General features: G+C 37.4%; 1 protein-coding gene across 10 annotated transcripts in view; it reads right to left on the reverse strand.

Annotated features, from left to right (window-relative positions):
• Window positions 1-12437: 12437 nt before the first annotated feature.
• The window catches only part of LOC138705000 (inter-alpha-trypsin inhibitor heavy chain H4-like), a 54137-nt gene continuing 50495 nt past the window's right edge, over window positions 12438-16079 (reverse strand). For all 10 annotated transcript variants that reach the window (XM_069833525.1, XM_069833522.1, XM_069833523.1 and 7 more), the window contains one exon: window positions 12438-12782. In XM_069833525.1, coding sequence (XP_069689626.1) covers window positions 12722-12782 — 61 coding nt within the window. In that variant the 3' untranslated portion in view covers window positions 12438-12721. The remainder of the gene's footprint in view (window positions 12783-16079) is intronic.

The following is a 16079-nucleotide window of genomic DNA, read 5'->3' on the forward strand; positions in this document are numbered from 1 at the left end:
ATAGCTGAAAATCTCATAGTTTGGAAATTACACAAAGCATCGCCTTTCATTTTTTCTTCCAGTACTAATATTTTATGAAATTTCTTACCCTACCCGTCTACCCAGTTCCCACTCTACTCTCAACAACAAAAGAGGGATTTAAAGCACTATGAACGTGGCGTTTCTCGCCATCTTTTCCCTGCATATCTGGTGCTGAGCCTGTAACCCAGCCAGGGACCAACTGAATTCATAACAGAGAACCAAAGTACCGAACCTTTTCATGTATTGATGACTTTCTTAATAGTTTTGCCGACACCCAGTCTGCACATTGAAGTGGGACCTATTATACGTCGTACACCAAAAACAGAACGTGCCAAATTACATCTTTACTTGTTGAAAATCGGGCAGGTTTCTGCATTAATTTTTTTATTTGTTTTTCCAGATGACGATATAAAAAATGTTAAACTCCGCCTATTTTAAAATCCGACAGGTTTACTTTTACACTTTCGTATTTCGTCTCTAAGTGTCGTTTCAATTTCGCGGCTTTCATACACTCGTTTGAATTTGAATTTGTTGTAAGTTACTTGTGATTGGCTACAAAATATAATTACAAAAGTATTATAATTAATTAATTCTATTTTAAAATATAAGTATACTGGTATTAAAAATATGCTACATAAATGATAAATTTGCTTTCGAAGGGAACAAGTGTAAGGTGGTCCGCGGAACTGTTCTGACTTAAAATAGTGGTCTCCATTTCAAAAAAGTTTGAGAAACACTGCACTAGATCGATAGGAATGTAGAGATAGTGTGACTTGTAAAGTTAGGACCTAATCTGTACAAGATACATAAAATTGATATTTAAATGTATAGCCTATCCATGATATTTTAAGATTACGATGAATGGTACGAGACTGATGGACCTTTCTAATTCTGAGTTTTTTTTTTTTTTTAATTTAAGATTATTCCGTCATCGCACAGTGTTTCAAATCACGAATCTAGCGGGACAAATATAATTTTGGTCATCCTAGAAGATGTAAATAAAAATAGTTCAGTATTACTCTGAACATGTCACCCTATCATGATTCAGTTTTTAAAAAAGAGTAATCTAAAAGAATACTGTGTGGCAGAGCCCCAAAGTTGAATGTTTAGATACTTACTTCGAGTCTGGCGTCAGACTGTTATTGACTTTGTGAGATTAGTTAGTGGCTGCAAGGAAGTGTGGGCAAGAGGAAGCTCCCACTCCTACTGGATTTTAAAGATACAAGTATGTGTAACTTTTTGGTGTAATAATTATACGCATACTGAGAGTTATGTGTTTGTGATATTAACCGGAATTCGTTAAGGAAGAAATTCAGGAACTTTAAACAGACTTTTAAAATATACATATCGGAACATATCGATAAAAAATTAGTATATTGTAAAGAAATGTATGGGCTATAATATTCTTTAAACCGCAAAGTGCGCCACTTACGCCTTTTTAAGATACCCGTCGTTTCTTCCAAGGCGATTTATAAGGAAAAAATCCTACAACCAGGATTTGCCTTAACCGAAATGAAAACGTCTGCCGGTATCGTACCAAATTGACACAAACGGATCAAATCCCCACTAAAAAATAAATAGGATGCCAATTTAAAGATATTCAATAAATTAAACAATTTAATTTAATTAATAATAATTTTATGCGCCGATCTTAAAGAATTAGTAGGCTATTTAAATAAAAGTTAAATTTCTTACATTAAATTTGTTTGCTTAACAAGAGGGATTTCAATGCTTTCATATAGAGGATGATTCACGAGGAAAGGTAAAAAAAATTAGGATACGATATCTTAGGCCATTTTGAGTGAAAAAGTTCACATGAACATAGGTCCGTTTTCGAACGATGGCGGAGCTAGATGCATTTCTTTTTTTGTAAAACGTCTCGCCTCAATGTGAATCAGACGTTACCATATGCTGCTGACGTGAGATGTGAGACAAGGTCACGGACCGCAATGAATGATGTAACATTGGAATCTGCATTGTGAGCGATGTAGATAAGAGAAAGAAACCGGATGGTGAGGCATTACAAATGTCCAATCGCCTGCCCTTGTCTGACGTAATGATACAGAACCCGCAGATAACACAAATAGCCTACACTATCACGTATCAATTCACAGCAGTCCAGTCAGCTACCTACTGTACAGTAGTTATACAGGTACAGTTATCGGAAATGTTAAGTTGTGTTTTGAAGATGCCTTATAAATTTTCGACTACAGAATACGCCGATATTATGTAGCCTATGTTTATGGTTTGTGCGATGGAAGTTCCTTGCGTGCCGTCGCTGAATACGAACGACGCTTTCCGAACAGAAGGGTACCATATTGAAGAGTACTTACTGTATATGGGGTTGGATGAAAGACTTGGTATAGCAAAGGAAGGGGGAAACGAGAGAGGCGCTAATCGACCGTATTTTGGATGCTGCACGCCGCATAAAGAAGAGCCACGAGGAACTCTCCCGAGCGATGAGCGCGATTCACGCCCGAGCGCAACAGTGGATTGAAGCAGAAGGAAGTATCTTTGAAAATGTGCGAAAACATCGACTCCTACATCTAGAATATTAGGTATGTATGCATACGTGAATATAAACTTTAAATTTGTCCGTTATCTGTCTCTAAATGCTAGTTAGTGCAATGGAATCTCAGAAGTTTCTGTGAAATCAAAGAGCCATATCTCCGTAACCGTTCGAAAACGGACCTATATCCATATGAACTTTCTGACTCAGAATGGCTTGAGAATTCATATCCTAAATTTTTTACCTTTCCTCATGAATCACCCTGTATATTAAGTTATTATATACTTTTTAAAACAATTCAGAATGGTCCTTTACTTTTATTTCTAGAGGAAACCAGGATGTCTCAGACAGGAGTCGAGTTACGGATGGTGATTCAGATGGATCTCTTTCAGAAGAAAGGGTTTACAGTGAATTATTTATATAAATATGTGAAGGAAAAATTAGAATACTACAAAACTGTAGTGATACTACTGCAAGAAAAATTACGAAAGCAATATCTTTCAGATATTTTGGAAGAAATGTGGTAGAAAATGTAACAGATCTGTGTTAAAATATCGAAAATGTTTCAATTCAGGAATAAATTTCCGGAAGATTATTACGTTCACGCGTATTCTTACTTACATTATCTGTTGCAAGACCAAGAAAATAATTTTCGGTAGGCAGTTTAAAAACAAGGTGTAAATTAGTACAGTCATTGGTGAAGGAGAGTGCAAAAGAAGTGCGTCTTGAAAGTCAGCTTTCATTGAGGAGTGCAGGGATGCAGCATCTGTAATAAAAGACAAGGGAAACCACTTCGAAAAGGGCTACAATATATAAAAAAGCCTATTTTTCACCTTGCTCGCCGCCAATACCATATATCCCTGAAGTGCTGTCACTTTTTTAGAATATAAACTCACTCATATGTAATTAACTTTGTCTAAATGTATCTCTTGTAAAGAGATAGTCTCTCTTACACACACGTTATAAGAGTTTCTATACATAAGAAATATGCTACATACAATTACTGTACAAAGTCTCATGAAAATCTATTACATAGGAGAAGAGTTATTAATTTTGTCTGATTGATCCCTATAAGAGGATAGTTTCTTTCACACAAATGTAATGAGAGTTTGTATATAAAACAAATATGTTATCCGTAACTACTATAAAAAGTTTGAAGAATATCTGTTAGATACCTAAGAGAAAAGTTGACAGTTTTGTCTAAATTCATCTCCTCTAACGGGGTATTTTCTTTTAGATAAATGTAATGAGAGTTTGTGTAGAAAACAAATATGTTACCTGTAACTACTGTATAAAGTTTGTTGAAAATCTGTTAGGAGAGAAGTTGACAATTTTGTCTAAATTCACCCCTATAGTGGGGTAGTTTCTTTTAAACAAACGCAATGAGAGTTTGTATACAAAACAAATATGTTACCTGTAACTACTTTACAAAGTTTCATAAAAATCTGTTAGATAGGAGAGAAGTTATTAATTTTGTCCCGCTAGATTTGCGTTTTGGACCACTGCACTGTGCATGGTATCAAAACAAATAGCCTTCATTAAAATATACTTAACCAGTATTGTTTTCAATTGGCCGGTTGTTTGGCTTCAATTGTAAATATGTAAGCTTATCAGTTGTCACTATGAAGAGCTTCTGAGAGTTTCTGTATTAACGTTTCTTTCTTCGAAACCTAAACCTATATGACACACTTCCCCGGGTTCAAATTCTAATTGAAGCAAGTTATCTGGTTGAAGTTTTTTCCGAGATTTTCCCTTAGCCAATTGAAGCAGAATAATTGGTGGGTAATTTTCGTGTTTGGACCTCGGATTCATTTCGCCATCATAATTACACTTCCCCTCTTTCATCATCATCTCCATTTCTTTCCTAGGTTTCGGGCTTGCTCCGATATAGAGTCGGCTGCGGGCCGCCGCCGATCTTGGACCCCGTGGATATGTGGTCATTCGTTGTTGGTGGTAGCGCTGTGCACCGTGGGCTCTCCATTGGACTTATGATAACTCGTGGGACCGGGGTTGAGGGACCGCGGTGAAGGCAACGTAAAATGGTAAAGGGATCATGTAGGCTGCTGGAGAGTTCGGTGGCGGCGCGTAGAGTGATTTGTAGCGCGGGGGGCCGTAGGGCATGCACACCACTGCATTCCGGGAAGTACAATGGGCCCGCCCAAGCGGCCTGCGTGCGAGGACAGTCCCAGTCCGTGCTCTCCCCTGAAGGGGGACTAATAGAATTGAAGACACACTTCTCAAAGTTATTATTTTGTGTTTTATTGATTACCGTTCATACAACGAGGAATTTATGTGTAATTCAAATTTGTCTGTTACATTAATGTAAGATTCCCATAATATAATTTTAAAAAACTGGTAGATATCCAATTTTTTTACTTAAAAACCTGGGACATTTTATAAAGAAACGGAACACAATAAAAACTGCAAATTTTTAAATAAATCCACCACATACGTCACAATCACATTTTAATCAAATTATAAAAATACATCCTAATGCCCATTCGGCAACCCTTCAATTTATTATTATTATTATTATTATTATTATTATTATTATTATTATTAGTAGTAGTAGTAGTAGTAGTAGTAGTAGTAGTAGTAGTAGTAGTAGTAGTAGTAGTAGTAGTAGTAGTAGTAGTAGTAGTACTAAAATACAACTTGATAGGCAGGCCTACTGTAAACAAGGGTGAAGATAATATTTTAAGATGCATTCAAGTATTTCTCAGATTTATGGACGTGGTTGATTGTGTCTGACCTACCACCATATGAAATGCAAAATATAGAATTTCACAATGTACATTTCACATTTTCATGAGTGGGAATTCTCTTCTGATGTTATCGTTTCGGCATGATGCTATGATACTGAATGTAATCGGAAACGGAAATTGTAACTAATACTGCCAACATAAGCATGGAGAGAGAAGAAAAGAGCATCGGTCTAAGTATCACCAACATTGCAATAGAAATAATGTTCTATGAATTAGTCACCAGGAGCGCTACTTATTGAACAGAGAACAACTTTCGTAATCCATTTCTTAGCAAAGCTATGCAAAAGCAGGACACTTGAAAAAAAAGTCGGGACACCGGGAGATATGATCAGAAAACGGAACTGTCCCGAGAAAAACGGGACGAATGGGAACCCTACTTTAATGAGAAATGTGATGTTTTGTAATAACTTTGTGTTATGCTTTTAAGATTTTAAATCTGATCCACATTTGTTGAAATAATATAGATTGCGCTTATCTTCTGCGCCGTATACGAAAATACAGTAGACTCTTGCTAATCCGTTCATTCCTTGCACACAGGAATGCCGGATTAGCGAGAGTGCCAGATTACTCAGAGAGCTGAAAAATGCAATTTAAGTTTAATGTTATAAGCTACGCCAACCACAAAACTTGCACTTCTAAATCGAAACTATAACGGTCCACACGTGGCCGACGAGTGTATACGTAGGCTAAATAAGCATGTAACGGATGTCTATAAGTAATACGTATAACACATGGCACCGATGCAAATTTCCTTGAAAACTATTATAGTAGAAGTGATAAGAAGGAAAACGGATAATTGAGAAGTCTGGTTACTGAGGCCAAATTAGCGAAAGTCTAGTGTAACATAATCTAATAATGTTCATTAACATGTTTGTTAATCCCCTGACTTCTTTTTCATTCATAAATTTCAAACTCATATTTTGTAGCTTCAATATACGTTGGTTCTTCCTTGTTAGTTACTGGAAATCAGGTCAGCAGGCCAGAGGTTACTGGAGACAAATTAATACAATGAAAAGTGATGAGGTCACATTTCCTAAGCGTCTCGTGGTACTTCGGAGAAGAAGGATAAAGGACATAAAAAGTTTCAGATGCAATTCAGTCGTTACTAATCACTACATTAAATAGAAGTTTTGTACTTACTGTAATGAGCTGCTGCAAAATTTGGCTTCGAAATGCATAATGAATTATAGAATTATACGTTGCAAGCATCTATTATCAGGCAGTACAGTAGAGGAGGCAAGACCTGTCTTGAGAACTTATCATGTGCCGTGGCTATAGCCTATTACCAATGGGTATGGAGGGGAAAAACATATTTTAATCTAACTTCAACTTCCGTACGGTAGATTCACATAATATAATCCAACATTAAACAAACTCTCTTTATTATAGTTCATTATTTCCACTCCCGCACAGCTCACATGCCAGGTCTCGCCTATACATCTCACTTGATGACACAATAGGCTATAATGTCAAGGAAAAACAATAAAATTGTTTGTAGCCTACACATCTGAATTGTGATTAGTGTAACATGTTACTAGTCAGCGATGTATGCAATGGAAGGGGAAAGGAACTGACCACCCAACCCTATTATCTCCTGGCTTAGCTGCCTAATTAGTTATGCCTTATTAGTGTCACTTATGAGGCTCAAACCTGTCTTCTGACAGTTGACTAAATAACAAGAAACTTCCATTACTTTGACATGAAGAGTGATTTCACTCTATAACAATAATCCAGCTCACAATACCAGATCAGCAAGACAGGAGTTGCAAAGATTTCGTTGGGAAAATCTACCAGTACTGCCACATTCCCCCAAAGCCTTGTCGAGTATTAAGCGGTTAAATTTATTTCTTTGCATTAGGGACGACAGGGTTTCACTTGGAGGACCCAATGGTGAGATGTGTGAGGTGCGGTGAGGTGCAGTGACATGCGGTGCGGTGCAATAGGGTGCGATGAACACAACTCGTACTTCTTCAGCAGTGTTGCCAAGTTCGTGATTATGTCACTAGATATGGTGTTTTTGGGGAGCCTCTTGGTGTCAAAAAATGTACTTTAAGCGACATGTCGAAACTCTGTTTTTTTTAAGTAAGTCTAATATTTTTTATTTAATTAACCTCAAATTTTAATTGATTGGGAAAAGGTTGGCACCACTTATCGTTTCAAAATAATGTGTAATGCCTGCACATGAGGAATTCCCTCCTCATCATCACAGTGACTGTATCGCTCTATCAATTCACAGAATAGGAGTTACGAGGTCATGGACACGAGGAAACAGAAAGTAAGAACGAAGAAGTACAGAAGTCAGTGAGTCTTTGTTGGGTTTCATTAGCAGTTCACTTTGTTAATCAGTTGCCGGAATTTTACCCTACGCAACGACGTTTTTAAACTTTTACGGTACTTTATTAGAAAAATACAGTGTGGAGTTGAGTGTTACTGTACTGTTTGTGAAAATACCTACACACTTGCTTTACCATTTCTCTCTCTTACATACTCAAATGCCGATGTTGAACGAGAGTTCAGTGTAGTGAATTTGACCAAATATAAACAATGAAATAACATGAAAATTGAACACTGGTTTACACAGTCATATACAGGGACATCATTTTATTTTTACTAACATTTATAATATTAACCTCGCTATACCTTTGGTTGAGAATCGGAAACACCGTTTGCTACCCCCTTCCACGACTGGAGTTCGATGATACTGGCGCAAAATACAAACAAATCGCTATAGGGTAAACTAGGGTCTGTTGGACATTCGGGCATGTTGGACACTTTGTACTTTAACGTGTTACCTCGCCACATGTGGGCACCACATTCTGCTAGAAGTCAATGACGGAAGTGGCAGAATGTGGTGCCCACAAGTGGCGAGGTAACACGTTAAAGTACAGAGTGTCCAACATGCCCGACTGCCCAACAGATCCTAGTTTACCCTACTAGGTATAGGAGGGAAAAAAATTAGTTCATCCATTTACGTAAATTTGGAAATATCGCGATTTTCAGTTTTATAATTTTCATTACAGGTTTTTGTTTAATCAAAATACAGTACTGTATTAACAATAAGTGTTTTTACTCACGAACTGAACTATCCATTCGGACGTATTCATTATGCAGTATATATTATACTGTCTACAGCACATTAATGTACAATATAGAGAATGAAGTTAAATTAAAAAATAATCATAATATGGTTATTTAAACACATTTTTAAAAATGGTGGCCGTTCATTTCGATACGGGCTTCAGTTTTTCTGTGCATATTATCGCACTATAGATTATTGCACCTAATTCCAATTACCAATTTCGTCCTTCGTACTAGTAACTCATGTTGAAATAATTCTGTACTTACTCTATAAAAGAGTACTTTGCGTACTGTAAACTCAACCTTCACTTCTTCCCGATCCGAAAAGATTAAATTATTCAGACATGCTATCTACTGTCTGAACAAGTGGTTAAGTATCAGGGTCGCAGAAAGGGGGGATATCACGTGACAGTGAATTACTTAACGAGGCCCTTTTATTTAAATTATTTTAAACAGTTGTATAATATAACGTAGACGTCCAATTCTTAACAGAAATTAATGTTTTCAGAAAAGAGCTAAGACAGCCCTGCCACTAAACTTTACAGAGGGGCGAGCAGAAGCGATTGAGGGGAACCGGGAAGCGACGTAGGCAAACGGACGACTGTGCCTATGAGAAAATACGATTAAATATTTCAAGCTCTTTCGTCACTGGAAAAGGTGAACATATTTCTGGAACGTACTATACTCACAGTTTATACTCATTCAATCCTTAACAGATGGAAAAACTATTTTGAGCAGCTACTAAATATACATAGGCCAATTAGAAATGATCGGGACGAAATTCAAATACAAACTGCTGAGCCATTTATACCGGAACCCACACTTTCTGAAGTCTAAATTGCGATAGAAACTCTGAAAAAGTACAAGTCTCCAGGTATTGATCAAATTCCAGCAGAATTAATACAAGAGGGTGGAAGCGTATTATCTAGCGAAATTTATAAACTTGTACTTGCAATTTGGGAAAAGGAAATTGTACCAGAACAATGGAAGGAGTCCATATTCGTACCTATTTTTAAGAAGGGGGACAAGACTAACTGTAGTAACTTTCGAGGAATATCACTTCTGTTGACGTCGTACAAAATTTTGTCGAATATCCTTTTGAGAAGATTTAACTCCATATGTAGATGAAATTATTGGGGTTCATCAGTGTGGTTGCAGGCGTAATAGATCGACTATTGACCAGAATTTATTGTATTCGACAGATATTGGAGAAAAAATGGGAGTATAAGGGTACAGTACATCAGTTATTCATAGATTTCAAAAAGGCGTATGACTCGGTTAAGAGGGAAGTTTTATATAATATTCTTATTGAATTTGGTATTCCCAAGAAACTAGTTCGATTAATTAAAATGTGTCTTAGTGAAATTTACAGCAGAGTCCGTATAGGCCAGTTTCTATCTGATGCTTTTCCAATTCACTGCGGGCTAAAGCAGGGAGATGCACTATCACCTTTACTTTTTAACTTTGCTCTAGAATATGCCATTAGGAAAGTTCAGGATAACACAGAGGGTTTGGAATTGAACGGGTTACATCAGCTTCTTGTCTATGCGGATGACGTGAATATGTTAGGAGAAAATCCACAAACGATTAGGGAAAACGCGGAAATTCTACTTGAAGCAAGTAAAGCGATAGGGTTGGAAGTAAATCCCGAAAAGACTAAGTATATGATTATCTCTCGTGATCAGAATATTGTACGAAATGGAACTATAAAATTTGAAGATTTATTCTTCGAAGAGGTGGAAAAATTCAAATATCTTGGAGCAACAGTAACAAATGTAAATGACACTCGGGAGGAAATTAAACGCAGAATAAATATGGGAAATGCGTGTTATTATTCGGTTGAGAAGCTTTTGTCATCTAGTCTGCTGTCAAAAAATCTGAAAGTTAGAATTTATAAAAAAGTTATATTGCCGGTTGTAGTGTATGGCTGTGAAACTTAGACTCTCACTTTGAGAGAGGAACAGAGATTGAGGGTTTTTGAGAATAAGGTTCTTAGGAAAATATTTGGGGCTAAGAGGGATGAAGTTACAGGAGAATGGAGAAAGTCACATAACGCAGAGCTGCACGCATTGTATCCTTCACCTGACATAATTAGGAACATTAAATCCAGACGTTTGAGATGGGCAGGGCATATGGCACGTATGGGCGAATCCAGAAATGGATATAGAGTATTAGTTGGGAGGCCAGAGGGGAAAAGACCTTTGGGGAGGCCGAGACGTAGATGGGAAGATAATATTAAAATGGATTTGAGGGAGGTGGGATATGATGGTAGGGACTGGATTAATCTTGCTCAGGATAGGGACCAATGGCGGGCTTATGCGAGGGCGGCAATGAACCTCCGGGTTCCTTAAAAGCCAGTAAGTAAGTAAGTAAGTAAGTAAGTAAGTAAGTAAGTACTATACTCACTAACTCAGTACTGCCTACTATGACGGCATACGCGGCCTTTGTTCTGTGTGGAGAACGGTTGGAAGTTTACTAGTAGAGGGGGTGGGAGTGAAGTACATTACAAAAACTCAGGTACAATAAAAATTGAAGTAAAAATAAAGTGATATCCCTGTACTCCCGGAGCGTCAACTTCTCGGGAGTGGGATGTCGTCTTTGATGAGGAGGGAGAAGAGGAAATGTTGTACGCCTTAAGATAGTATTTCTGAAGAATGAGACATGTATTGTAATTGCATTTTAACACAAATGCTCCAATATAAGTAAAATTAATAAAACTTATATTTTGGTCATTTTCTGGTGATTTATGCACTATTATTTAGTGTCACTTGATTAGACGAGTTGGCAGCTCTGTTCTGAAGTGAATACGTTGCGGTATAAAGAGAAAAATGCCTTCCTGTACTGTGTCTACATTATTTAGTTAAAAATACGTATGACTCTCTCAATGCAGTTCAGATAGCGGAGTGAGATTGACAATATAAAGTAACAGCGGAATTGTGTCCCCAGCGTAATGTGACAGCTGATAAGGATTGAGCCCTGGGCTAGGCTTAAAGGGAAACCTAGATCATATATACCCAGATTGCTAGGCCTTATAGGCTTTGACGGTAACAACTTTAGTCAGGTTTACTATGCTGTCATCTAGTTGTTACATAAGGGGCCACGTCATAACTCCCATTTGAATTGCATTAGCGACTGTACTGCCATCTCGTGTTCGTTTACTGCAGACGGGTGGCGATCCTGGCGGTTTTTCTCTTCAAAGTGCTACCGATTTTAACATAGGGATGATCAATCTGTTATATATACAGTAGAACCCCGATTATCCGTCACCCTATTAGCCGATTATCGGATTATCCGACTGTCTTCCTCTTGCTTCTTTTTTCTACAGAAATATATGAAGTTCTGTACATTAGATTAGCACGTTATTTTTTTGAGAGTGGATTATCACAAGATTTCGCCCTTACACAGTATGGTGTACAGTTCAAGTTGTCGTACTGTATAAATTCTATATAAAATTTCTTCCACGGGTATCAAAAGAAATCGTATTGTACTAAGTATTAAAAAATGCAAATAGAGTGGTTTGGGGTACGAGAAACTGTGGCTAATCTCAGAATATGAGATTGGTATCACAACTGTATGCAATTTAATAAAAATCAAGGATAAAGTGTATGAAGTACCGGTACGTAAATCTACAATATGAAACGTCCACTCTTCCTACTTTCCGACAGAGAGCCATTATAAGGATTTTCCTTGCAACTTAACAACCACACTTAAATCAGTAAAGTTCTGATCCACCACCTAGCGTATTCAATACAAGACCATAGAGGAGCTTACGAGCGTGTAAGTATATTCACTAAATTTACGAAAATCTTTTATGGTACGGATTATCCGATTTTTTCATTAACCGTTCAGCCCACCCTCTTAATTAACACGGATAATAGAGGTTCTACTGCATGATCTGTTAGGAAACCTAAGCTACCGGGATTCTTACCGGGACGCGAGAATGTTGTGGGGCCAGTAGAGTGCTGGGTTTTTCCGAACTCATGTATACTACATAATCGAGGATATTTTGAGCATCTGTTCTAAAATTCAGGTAAGAGTAAAAGGTTAATAGAAAAGTCTAGCAGTAGTTTTCTTAAAGTATATACTTTCATTTTAAAGGTGCTACATTTTCTGGAAGACGTGTATTTTACATTATGAAGCCTTTGGCTTTTACAATTAATTTTACATAAACGTTTCAATAGGCATTGTTGAGAAAAAATATCAATTTATCAATAAACAAAACTTATATTACCGGAAACTGGAACATTTCCTCAGGTACCGTAACAAAACATTTCTAGTAAATATCTCACAGCGTTATCTGTAAGTACTCTGCACTTATTGTGGTTTATTTTTTCTTCTGGACTAGTCTTCATTTCTTGGTGTGCTGTAGGTGATCAGGGCAACACGTTCCGACATATATTTCAGAAGAACTGCAAAATAAAATTCATTTTCATTATTTGTACCTGAACTAAGCCTACAGATGATATTAAACATCATATATTTGCATCTCCACGCGATCCCAAAACTCGGTCAGTCAATTTGGCCATTTCATGATTTATGCATTTATATGATTACGTTTGAGACCTCTATCGTTATATAAGGTGAACCATAAAAACCAGACAAATTTCGAAGACATATATTTAATATATTATTACATTAGCATTGCTGCAATTAAGTGATACATAATCTGTACCTACACTAAATCATTTACTAAATGCCCATTTCTGTTCACTTCTTAAACCCTGTATGCTTGAGATGAGCGCAATCGTAAATTATGCACTCGTGCACCCTGCACAGCAAGTCTTCAGAAATTGCTTCAATTTCAGCTTCAATTCGTTCCTTTAGCGCAGCGATATTGTTGGAGCAGTTGTGAACAGTTTACTTTTGAGGCAACCCCAAAGAAAAAAATCACATACAATTTTATCAGGTGATTTTGCTGGCCATAGAATATTGCCATGTCGGGAAAAGACTCGGTTTGGAAATATCTGTCGAAGGATCCCCATCGATGCCCGAGCAGTGTGAGCCGTGGCTCGTTCTGTTGCCACCACCACTCTTCAAAGTTACGTCCCATCCGGGGAATCACACAGTTCTGCAGCATGTGAATGTAGCGATCTGAGTTAACACACCGACCTGGTTCTCAAAGAAATACGGCCAAATGAACTTACTCCACACTATACAGTAACCTTTGAACTGTGCAGGGGACGCTGATGTATTGACTTGGGGTTCTCAGGAGCTCAATATCGGAAGTTTTGCTTATTGACGTACCCTAATAAATGAAAGTGGGCTTCATATGTCATGATCAGATTGTTAGCAAGTTGTCACCTCCCAGAATTTCCGTAAATTTTTCACAAAAACGTACGGGATTCTCAGTATCACTGGAATGCATGGCAACTAAAATGCTATTCTCCTACAGTGTTTTTTTCCTGCTCTTAATTCTTCCAGCTGAATAAAGGACACGCAAAATGTGTCTGGTTTTTATGGCTCACCTTGTATTTTAAGCTTGTTTTCTTCCAAAATAACGTTAATCCTTGTCTAAAAGTGTGTGTTATTATGAATGTTACTTGAAAACTATAGCTCGATCCATACACCGGTGGATAAAAAAACTAGCCCAGTTCTTTCATAGAAATGGACTGAAAGCGTTTTGGGATCACAGTCTTCAATTAAAATTATTTGGGTATGTAGTAATGAATAGTTTTCGGGATATTGCGGTTCTTCTTGCTTCATTTGTTTTGCATTAACGTGAGTTAATCCTCATGTTATGCCTGCACAATTTTTCACAGTGGTATGCTAAATGTACCTTTTTAAAAATATGTTATATTCAACGCTTACTTGAATTTATCGACCCTTTCATTTTATCATTACATAAATTCGTCCACACCTGTGGAGTAACGGTTACCCGTCTGGCCGCGAAACCAGGTGGCCCGGACTCGATTTCCTGTCGGGGCAGGTTACCTGGTTGAGGTTTTTTCCGGGGTTTTCCCTCAACCCAATATGAGCAAATGCTGGGTAACTTTCGGTGCTGGATCCCGGACTCATTTCACCGACATTACCACCTTCATCTCATTCAGACGCTAAATAACCTAAGATGTCGTAAAATAGCCTACTAAAATAAAATTACATAAATTCACAGTAAGATATGTTTTTGGCATTCCTGATAAGACAAAACTGTTCCAGCACGCTGTCTGGCATGTCACCCGTTTGCACATGAGACTGTTAGTTTGTCTCTGTACCACACGACTTCGTTCTCGTTCAGTAATAGACGAAGTTCGTTCATATTCGGTATATACAAGTAAATTAATTTGGATATTATCGCAGGATACAATTTGATTACTTTACTAAAGTATCGATGTTTTCGTAGCCTATCATACATTTTATATAGTACCGATAAAAAAACTGCTATTTTTATATATTATATTATTACGATGTACCGAAGTACATATGATATTTCAGTGTAGAAATTCTGTGTCATCATATGATGATGGATGAGTGGAACAGAGAAAAATTCTCTCCGGTGTGGCTTAGTGGATAGAGTGTCAGCACGTAGAGCTGAAATCCCGGGTTCAAATCCCGGTGCCGGAGAGAATTTTTCTCTGTTCCACTCATCCATCATCATATGATGATGCAGAATTTCTGCACGGAAATATCATAATATATGTACTTCTTTAGATCGTAATAATATATGATATGCGAAAAATAATCACTTAGTGATTTAAGACGGCGCTTATTCCGTCGGATCCCGGCCACTTAGTCACTCATAACGAGTGCACCTCTGCACATGTGTGGACATTGTGCCGCTGTCATACATCTATGACGCAGTGCATGAGGGTAGGCCACTAGAGGGAGCCCAAGAGGTGGAACTTAAACTGAGAGGATTCGATCCGATTTCGGGATGGGAATCCGGTGTGGCTTAGTGGATAGAGCGTCAGCACGTAGAGCTGAAAACCCGGGTTCAAATCCCGATGCCAGAGAGAATTTTTCTCTGTTCCACTCATCCATCATCATATGCTATTTTTATGTCAAATGTTGATTTATGCGTAATCACTGGCTAACAAACAACTTCATCATCATCATCATCATCATCATCATCATCATCATCATCTTGAACACATCAGGTTTAGCAGCTTCAATGTCCTGTACTGGGAAACTCAGAAATGCAAATATTCTTCTTGACCCTGGATGTCCCAGGTCTCGATTTTTTTTTTTTTTTTGCTTTATATTTTGTTGTCCATCCTCTCGATGTGTTGTAGCCGTTGTTGTTGGTATTCTTTTATTAACAAACAGCTTTATCTTCATAAATAAATAAGCAAGCCATTGTTTTAACACAGTTATCACAGAAATGATAATTCAGTTCAAATAAATAAAATTAGCGTATAAGTTTTATGCGCTTCTTAAGAATTCAGTTTCTTTACTATAATGGGTAAAATATTATCGCTTATAGATTGTTTCTTGAATTATTATTCGAAAGATATAGGCTACACAACCCGTTATTTAGGTAGTGTTACTTCCACGAGCACGAACAAATCTTGCGCTTCTCATGAACTTATTTATTGAAATTTTAGGCATTTCACAGTCAGACTTGTAACAACAATTAAAGAGGGAGGAGAGGTGAAATTTTGGTCACATTCAATCAAGAAACTTGCATTTACGTTTTCTTTTTCTGTGAAAAGTGAATCACCGATCTCTTATTTATATGTTGGGAAAGATTCAGTGCTCTGCAGCGCCTGGAA

Source organism: Periplaneta americana, chromosome 8, assembly GCF_040183065.1.
Source record: "Periplaneta americana isolate PAMFEO1 chromosome 8, P.americana_PAMFEO1_priV1, whole genome shotgun sequence".
In the NCBI taxonomy this organism is placed as follows: Eukaryota; Metazoa; Arthropoda; class Insecta; order Blattodea; family Blattidae; genus Periplaneta; species Periplaneta americana.